We start from the raw sequence: 10,124 nt of genomic DNA, 5'->3' as shown, positions 1-10,124 counted from the left end.
GAAATACATGAAGAAAATCAAAGAATTTGGGCATATAATCTTGTGGATCGAGTTCAGCAAGTTAAAAACATGCTCCATGACACTTCTCACCTACTACAACGAGCTGAGGGAATGGCAATCCCACATTCCACTCCCAAAGAAATTTATGACTTCTTTGAATACTGTAGAGATATGATAGCAAAAATGAGAGAGATGGTTGTTAGCGGTGAATAATTTAAGTTATCATGATGTATTATACTATTGTTATTAATAAAATTTGCCAGCTAAGAGATGATGTTCATGCAAAAGCTACTCGTTTCATATTACGCTTAGTACTTAGAATGTGACATTCTAAAGGAAAAGTTTAATTGATAATGATCACAAAGATCCACTGATTCCATGACCTAGTATCTAGAACGTGACGATCTAAGAAACAATTAAAGAAAGATGATTCACGTGATTCATGTGATTTATGTCTCTCCAACAATTTAACATTTTCACATACATGATGCACAGTCACATTTTCATATCATTACATACTCATTAAATTTTCTTATACAGTTTTATAAAAGAAATCAATTATTGAGGCAAAGAAAGCATCCCTTCGACACCCTTACGGGACACGTACAAAGACCAAAATCATGGAAGGGATGGTAGATGACTTGGAGCAACAGCATGAGGAGCTGAGAGGAGATGTAAATCAGTTGAAAGAACAAATGGGAAAAATTTTGGACTTGTTGCAGTCAATGGAATCCAAAAAAGGGGCAAATGGAGAGTCGTCTAAACAGCCTCATGAGTCACCTGATTACCCTCCTGGGTTTACTCCACGCACGCAACCCAACCCGAATGTTCAAAGGTACACACCACCTGTCATCCTAACGACCTCAGAAAATGACCATCATGTTTCCACTTCAAACCTTCAAGGCCAAGTTCCATTACCTCCATATGGTTTACCTCCGGGATACACGCCACCTATGGCTAATATTCCTGAGGGTAATCCATCTACCTCCACCTTAAACCCATCACATCAAACACAAACCCAAAACCTAACCCTTGAAGCTAATGACCCACAAATTCCAACCCACTCAATTGCTCATGCACCACCTAATGTAAGTCATGGCGAAAGGCCTCCTAATAACCAGGGATTAGTTCCTGCACCAACTATTATTGTACACCATCGTCATTCGGAAGATATTTCCCATGATGATAAGCTTCAATCGTTGGAAGATAGATTAAAGGCCATAGAGGGATTCGACAATTATGGTTTCAATGCTGTGGACTTGTGTCTGGTTCCTGATGTTATAATTCCTCCCAAGTTTAAAGTTCCAGAACTTGATAAATACAAGGGAGATACATGCCCAAGGAATCATCTCACTATGTATTGTCGAAAGATGGCCTCCTGTGCTCATGATGACAAATTGTTGATTCACTTCTTCCAAGAAAGCCTTATTGGAGCAGCATTAAGTTGGTACATGAGCCTGGAGCGAGGAAGAGTACGCACATGGAAAGACTTGGCAGAGGCTTTCTTGAAACAGTACAAGTATAATATGGACATGGCCCCAGATCGCACACAGTTACAAAATATGATAAAGAAAGAGAATGAGACCTTCAAGGAATATGCCCAACGATGGAGAGGGGTAGCTGCTCAGGTACAACCTCCATTATTGGAAAAAGAGATGGTCACGATGTTCATTGATACACTCCAATCCCCCTTTTATGACAGGATGATTGGAAATGTATCATCAAACTTTTCAGATTTGGTCATCATTGGAGATAGGGTTGAGATGGGAGTTAGAAATGGGAAGATTGCACACATGACAACAGGATCCACAACCATCAAGAAACCCTTAGAAACCACAAATAAGAGGAAAGGAGGTGAAACAAATGCAGTGATGACAACACCAGTCAGACCTAACTACAATCCTATTTCTTTCATACCCAATTATAGACCCCAATATATGTATAACCCACAAATTGCAGCAGTTTCTTTGCCACCATACCCGCAACCTTATCCATCTAGAATGCCTTATCGGCCACCTACAGCGCCACCACAATTTCAAGTACCCCAAGAAAATCAATCGGCAATTTCGCCTCCCATGGTGAATAATGCTCAAAGAAGGGGAAATAATCAACCAAGGACTCTAGCTCCGATCCCTATGACCTACACTGAACTGCTACCACATCTGGTTCAAAATGCTCTAGTTGAGCCTCTTCCTATAAAGCCTGTCCAACCTCCATATCCAAGAGGTTTTGATTCAAATGCCAAATGTGAATATCATGCTGGGGCAATAGGCCATTCAACTGAGAAATGTTGGGGTTTGAAACACAAGGTACAAGACTTGATAGATGCAGGATTATTAAGCTTTAAGGAAAGCGAGCCGAATGTAAGAAATAATCCACTTCCAGGTCATGGGACTTCATCGGTTAATGCTATCAAAGAAGAATGTACTCCACAAGTGACAGAAGTAGAGAAGATCCGAACCCCCATGAGATTCATTTTTTCAGAATTGTGCAAATATGGGATGATTAAGGGAGAGTCTCGCAAAGTAGGAGTATGCGATTTCCACCCTACAACCACACATTCTATTGAGGAATGTGGCAAATTCAAGGAAATATTACAAGGCATGATTAACTCAAACTTTGTTCAGGTGAGCCAGGTGCGTACAAAAGAGGATGTATTGATGATTCAATCAAACGAAAAGTCCAGCATGACTACTCCAAAACCACTGGTAATCACTTTCACAAAAAACACTTTCGCGTCAACACCTAGTACCCTTAAGCCACTTGTTGTGCAAATTCCAGCTCCTTTCCATTACAAGGACACTAAGGCGGTTCCATGGTGTTACGAAATGAAGGTAGAAAATGAATATGTGAATGCCCAACAAAAAGAAGGAATTGACACTACAGAAACCAACGTAACAAATATCGCAGGAGTAGGTGGAATGACCCGTAGTGGTAGAGTCTATACTCCAGAAGAGTTAAGAGTAGAAGGCTTGACAAAAAACCATAAGCAAAAGGAAAATACAATTATCAATGAAGAGGTTTCAAGTGTTAAGAGGAGAGATGATGAAAAAGTCATGGGGAAAAAGAAAAAGGAAGTGTCGGATGAAGAAGTCTCAGAATTTCTTAAGTTTATTCGACAAAGTGAGTACAAGCTCATTGATCAATTAAATCATACTCCTGCAAGGGTATCTTTGTTATCAGTGCTGATGAATTCTGAAAGTCATAGAAAATTATTGATGAAGATCTTGAATGAAGCTCATGTGTCCAATGACATCACATTAGACACATTTGGCGGCATTGTTGGTAACATTACAGCCAATAACCACCTCACTTTCACAGATGATGAAGTCCCAGCTGAAGGAAGGGGACATAACAAGGCTTTACACATCTCTGTGAAATGCGCAAATCACATTTTGGCTAGAGTGCTTATCGATAATGGGTCCTCATTAAATGTGATGCCCAAGTCAACACTGGATCGATTGTCTTGTGATGGGACACATATGAAACCCAGTTCTATGATTGTGAGGGCCTTTGATGGATCACGAAGGGAAGTTATGGGGGAGATCGAAATCCCTGTCCAAATTGGCCCATTCACCTTCAACATAACTTTTCAAGTCATGGATATTAAACCTGCATACAGTTGTTTATTGGGAAGACCATGGATCCATTCAGCTGGGGTTGTTCCCTCTTCTTTACATCAGAAGCTGAAATTTATTGTGGAGGACAAGCTAGTGATTGTCTCGGGTGAGGAAGACATGTTGGTGAGTTGTCCTGCTCCCACCCGTTATATTGAAGCAGCTGAGGAGGCTTTGGAAACTTCGTTTCAGTCATTGGAAATAATTAGTACTGCTTATGTTGAATCTCCAATGGGAAGTCCACAACCATCAAGTGCATCCATGATGGTTGCAAAGGTCATGATGAATGGAGGGTATCAGCCAGGACTTGGGTTGGGAACATGCTTGGAAGGAGTCACGAAATTAATAGAATTGCCAGAAAACAAGGGTCGATGGGGGTTAGGGTACAAACCTACTCAAGCCGATAAAAGAAGAATGGCAGAAGAAAATAGAGAGAAAAGGTTGGCTCGTCTAGAGAATCGAGAGCCTAAAGTTCAGAGGATTCCCATTTGTCATCTTTATCAAAGCTTTCAAAGTGGAGGGGTGGTGCACGCAGACCAAGTGGTTATGATTAAGGAAGATAATGATGATAATCACGCCAACTTTGTGTGTCTGTGTGATCCATGTGAAGAGCTCCATAATTGGAAGATCATTGAATTTCCTGTGACTCTTAATTCAATTTCAAAGTAATTGTCACACAAACTCTACAATTATTCCCGTGATTTTAGTATGACTTTTTGTTAATGGGCTTGCATGTTGTCTTTCAGTATATCATATGAATGAAATGCATTTTGATCTTTTTGTCATATGTTCTCTCTATCCTTTAATCTTTCTTTTCTCTCATTTATTGCTCCAACCTTCATTTTCTTTCATCAACCCTAAATTGCAGATTCAATAATAACCATGCCAAAAATAATAACGCTAATATCCCATGTCACGATTTTGATCACCCCATTAATGAGGCTGAAGAAGATGACAATAACCTGAGCACTCCACCAGAAATAGAAAGGTTGATAGAACAAGAGGATCGGGTGATCCAACCCCATGAAGAGGAACTTGAAGTAATCAATCTGGGAAATGAAAATGATAAAAAAGAAATAAAAATAGGAGTTGCTATAAAAGGGGAAGAAAGAAATAAGTTGCTAAAGTTGTTATTTGAGTATGCTGATGTCTTCGCGTGGTCATACCAAGACATGCCTGGGTTGGATTCTAGCATAGTTGAGCATCACTTGCCATTGAACCCAGAATGCACACCAGTTAAGCAAAAATTGAGACGCATGAAGCCAGAGGTCTCTTTAAAGATAAAAGAAGAAGTAAAGAAACAATTTGATGTTGGATTCCTTGCAGTGGCAAAGTACCCTCAATGGGTTGCCAATATAGTTCCTGTCCCAAAGAAAGATGGAAAAGTTCGAATGTGTGTTGACTATAGAGACCTTAACAGAGCTAGTCCCAAAGATGACTTTCCATTGCCACATATAGATGTTCTAGTGGATAACACTGCCCGACATGCTTTCTTTTCGTTCATGGATGGATTTTCAGGATATAATCAAATAAGGCTGGCTCCTGAAGATATGGAGAAAACTACATTCATTACATCATGGGGAACATTTTGTTATAAAGTGATGCCCTTTGGATTGAAGAATGCTGGAGCAACCTATCAACGAGCTATGGTGACTTTGTTTCATGATATGATGCATAAAGAGATTGAAGTTTATGTCGATGATATGATTGCTAAGTCCAGGACGGAGGTAGAACATATCACAAATCTACAAAAGCTATTTGTGCGGCTAAGGAAGTATAAGCTCTGACTTAACCCTGCCAAATGTACTTTTGGTGTGAAGTCAGGAAAATTGTTGGGATTCGTGGTTAATGAAAATGGTATAGAGGTGGATCCTGACAAAGTGAGAGCAATTTTAGAAATGCCAGCTCCAAGTACTGAAAAAGAAGTTCGTGGTTTCTTGGGGAGGTTGAACTATATTGCCAGGTTCATATCTCAATTAACTGCAACCTGCAATCCGATTTTCAAGTTACTGCGCAAGAGTCAACCAGTGATATGGAATGAAGATTGTCAAAAAGCTTTTGAGAAGATGAAGCAATATTTACAAAACCCTCCAGTTTTGGTACCTCCCACCTCGGGGAGACCTCTCATTTTGTATATCTCGGTACTTGAGGAATCTATGGGTTGTGCACTGGGGCAACATGATGCATCTGGAAGAAAAGAACAAGCAATCTATTACTTGAGCAAAAAGTTTACAGATTGTGAAAGAAGGTACTCTCTGGTAGAGCGAACCTGTTGTGCTTTGGCTTGGGTTACTCGACGTTTAAGACAATACATGTTAAGTCACACTACTTGGTTAGTGTCCAAGATGGATCCGATCAAGTATATATTTGAAAAGCCTGCTTTAACGGGTCGAATCGCTCGCTGGCAAATGTTATTATCAGAGTATGATATTGTGTATGTAACCCAAAAGGCTGTTAAAGGCAGTGCGTTGGCTGAGTATTTGGCTCATCAACCCATAGACGATTATCAATCAATACAATATGATTTTCCAGATGAAGATATCATGGCTTTGTTTGAGGAGGGAGAGTCCATAAATAGAAAGAAGTGGATGTTGTTATTTGATGGAGCTTCTAATGCACTGGGGCATGGAATTGGGGCAGTGTTGATCACTCCAGAGGACCGATTAATCCCTTTCACTGCAAGGTTGGGTTTTGATTGTACTAACAATGTGGCAGAGTATGAAGCATGTGCAATGGGGGTTCTAGCAGCTTTGGAGTTCAAGGCTAGAGTGTTAGAAGTTTATGGAGACTCAGCATTGGTTGTCCATCAACTCAGAGATGAGTGGGAAACTCGGGATTCTAAATTAATCCCATACCACTCATACATCAAAAATTTAATGGAACAATTTGAGGAAATAACTTTCCATCACATCCCTCGCGAGGAAAATCAACTGGCTGATGCCTTGGCTACATTGTCTTCGATGTTCAAGATTAGTCAAGGAAAAGAGGTTCCACTGATAAGAATACATAATCAAGGTCAACCAGCATATTGTCAAGCAATAGAAGAAGAACCAGATGGAAAACCATGGTTTTATGACATCAAACGCTATCTAAAAGGCAGAGAATACCCTCCTAGAGCTTCAGAAAATGACAAGAAAACTTTAAGGAGGTTGGCAATGAGTTTCTTCTTAAATGGAGAAGTACTTTATAAAAGAAATCATGACATGGTATTGCTTAGATGCGTTGATGCTAAAGAAGCTATGGAAATCATGGAAGAAATCCATGAAGGTTCATTTGGAACACATGCAAATGGACATGTAATGGCAAGAAAGATCCTAAGATCTGGCTATTATTGGTTGACCATGGAGGCTGATTGCTGTAGTCATGTGAGGAAGTGTCACAAGTGCCAAATTTATGCAGATAATATTCATGTTCCCCCAACATCTTTGAATGTATTGGCCGCTCCATGGCCCTTTTCAATGTGGGGAATAGACGTGATTGGTCCAATAGAACCAAAAGCATCCAATGGGCATCGATTCATTCTTGTTGCTATCGACTATTTCACTAAATGGGTTGAAGCAGCTTCTTATGCCAGTGTGACCAGAAATGTGGTGGTCAAATTCATCAAGAGAGATTTAATTTGTAGATACGGGTTGCCAAGTCAGATCATTACTGACAATGGGACCAATTTGAACAACAAAATGATGAAAGAGTTGTGTGAAAGTTTCAAGATTCAACATCACAATTCTTCACCATATCGCCCTAAGATGAATGGGGCAGTGGAAGCAGCAAACAAGAATATTAAAAAGATTATTCAAAAGATGGTGGTCACCTACAGGGATTGGCACGAAATGCTTTTTTTTGCCCTACATGGATATCGCACTTTCGTTCGCACCTCTACTGGGGCAACTCCATATTCGCTGGTTTATGGTATGGAAGCAGTACTTCCCATTGAGGTTGAGATACCTTCTCTAAGAGTATTGGCTGAAACCAAACTTGAGGAAGCGGAATGGGTTCAGGCTCGCTATGATCAGTTGAACCTCATTGAAGAGAAAAGATTGAATGCCTTATGTCATGGTCAATTATATCAAAAAAGGATCAAGAGAGCTTTTGACAAAAAGGTTCATCCGCGAGAGTTTCAAGAAGGAGATTTGGTATTAAAAAAGATATTACCACCCCAAAGAGATCATAGAGGGAAATGGACCCCGAATTATGAAGGGCCCTATATGGTAAAAAAGGCTTTTTCAGGAGGAGCTTTGATTCTCACAAATATGGATGGAGAAGATCTGTTGAATCTGATAAACTCTGATGCAGTCAAGAAATACTATGCATAAAGGAGAGCACAAAATAATAACAAAAAGAAAAGGCTCGCTAGGCTGAAAACCTGAAAAGGCAGCTTAGGCAAAATTTAGAGTGACCTGATAGGCTGAAAACTCGAAAAGAGCGGCCTATGCAAAAGTTAAGGTCTAAAAAAAATAAAAGAAATACCCATTAGACTGAAGGGGCAACTTTAACAAATGCAACTTTTATAAAGAAAGGCGGAGAAGGAGGAAGTAGATATGACAACCAAAGTGCGAAGCCAGGGCAAACTGGAAGGCCAAGGCAATATTAAGATGCTCAACAAGCATTTCACACCTTTAGAGGCCAATTAATGGGGTTCTCAAAATTGTTGATGTGGGGAATTAGTGTTGCTTTCCCCAAAAATATGATATGTTACTCTCCCATTGTTTTGTTTATCTCCACTCTCATATACTTGTGCTTTCTTCCTTGAAGCAATAAAAGCCCATATTCCCCATCATTTGTCATTTTTGTGTGTTTATTTCATTATTATATGCTAAAAGTGCAACATGCGATGCAAGAAAAACCAATAAATAAAGTCAAAAATAGGCTAAAATATCTCAATTACGATGATTGATTCTAAGAGTCACAAAGAAATGAAAGATCCCTAGCTAACTTTATTGAGAAGATTACAAATGTTGACAATTTTGAATTGTACTATCAGACAAGATAGTTTATCTAGCGACGCAATAATTTGACAAAAGGTCAGTCTGAACACTCATGCTCGTGAGGGGGTCAAAGGTTGGAAAAATGATGCAAAAATAATAATAATAATAATAATAATAACGAGATGAAAGGTCAAAACTCATCTTGTTATTATTTTTCCATTAAAACCATTTCATTGCATGTCATGCATACATCATGAACCGATTGAATGTTTATTACAATTTATAAATTTGAATTTTCCTATACTTACTTGGTTGTTGTCCCGATTCTTAATGTTTCGAGCTCCCGTGCTCACTCTTTAATTTTCAAGCTTCTATCAATCGTCTGAGTCCCCGTGCTCACTTTTTTTACTTTTCAAGCCTCTATGTCCACGCTTTTAATGTTTCAAGCTTCTATCAATCGTCTGAGTCCCCGTGCTCACTCTTTTACTTTTCAAGCCTCTATGTTCACTCTTTTAAAGTTCCAAGCCTCTATCAATATTTCGAGTCCTTGCACTCACTCTCAATCTTTCGAGCCCCTGTGCTCATTTTATCAATGCTTGGGCCCCCGTGTTCACTCTATCTTAAGTCCCTGTGCTCACTCTATCATTCTTTTGAGTCTCTGTGCTCATTCTTTTAATTTTCAAGCCTCTACCAATCTTTTGAGTCTTTGTGCTAACTCTTTTAATCTTCAAGCCTCTATGCTCACTCTATCAATCTTTCGAGCCCCCGCGCTCACTCTTTTAATTTTCAAGCCTCTATCCATCTTTCGAGCCCCGTGCTCATTCTTTTAATTTTCAAGCCTCTATCAATCTTTTGAGCCCCCGTGCTCACTCTTTTAATTTTCAAACCTCTATCGTTCTTCCGAGCCCCGTGCTCACTCTTTTAATTTTCAAGCTTCTATCAATCTTTCAAGCCCCTATGCTCACTCTTTTAATTTTCAAGCCTCTATGCTCACTCTATCAATCTTTTAAGCCTCGGTGCTCATTCTTTTAATGTTTCGAGCTCTGCGCTCACATTCTTTTGTGATTCGAGCCCCCGTGATCTTAACTCCCAACAGTTTGGAACCATGAGTCTACTATTTTTGTTGCTTTTAGATCTTATATTCTCCAGTTCATGCTACAATATCGTGATTATCTTTTCTCTAATACATGCAACTTTTGTTTTAGACAAAATTGGAGTTTAAGTCTTTACTTATCTTTTACTACTATGATATGAAAACTCGTGTTATTCATATCATTTGGTAAAAGTTAAGTAAAGAGGGGCAACTGTAAACACCAATTTTTTTTAAATAAAAAACTCAGAAAATGCCAAATAGATGAAGCCAAAGTCTTGGTACTAGTAAGAAAGTCTTGGTTTTGGGACCCCATGCGGTAAAACAATTCTTAGAATTTCAAACTTAGCAAGCTGGTAGCAAAAAAAAGAGACAGATCAAAGGGAGCAGTTGGAGACTTCACGGAAGCTTTGAAAAAATTTTCGGTGCTTATAAACAATTGATAAAAGAGAGGAAAAAAATGAAAAAAACAAAAGGGCAGTTGCCAAAAGC

The 10,124-nt window shown here is 39.2% G+C and overlaps 1 protein-coding gene across 1 annotated transcript; it reads left to right on the top strand.

Annotated features, from left to right (window-relative positions):
- Positions 1-620: 620 nt before the first annotated feature.
- On the top strand, positions 621-7,930 carry LOC145952518 (uncharacterized). The gene is made up of 5 exons (XM_083064890.1): positions 621-4,282; positions 4,486-4,657; positions 4,757-5,344; positions 5,438-7,311; positions 7,435-7,930. The coding sequence occupies exons 1-5, from the start codon at positions 621-623 to the stop codon at positions 7,928-7,930; spliced, it is 6,792 nt and encodes a 2,263-aa protein (XP_082921016.1).
- The last annotated feature ends 2,194 nt before the right edge of the window (positions 7,931-10,124 follow it).

Source organism: Cajanus cajan, chromosome 10 (assembly GCF_000230855.2).
Source record: "Cajanus cajan strain Asha chromosome 10, NIPB_CcT2T_4, whole genome shotgun sequence".
Taxonomy (NCBI): Eukaryota; Viridiplantae; Streptophyta; class Magnoliopsida; order Fabales; family Fabaceae; genus Cajanus; species Cajanus cajan.
The sequence above is the reverse complement of the archived record's forward strand: the minus strand, read 5'-3'. Positions and strand labels throughout refer to the sequence as shown.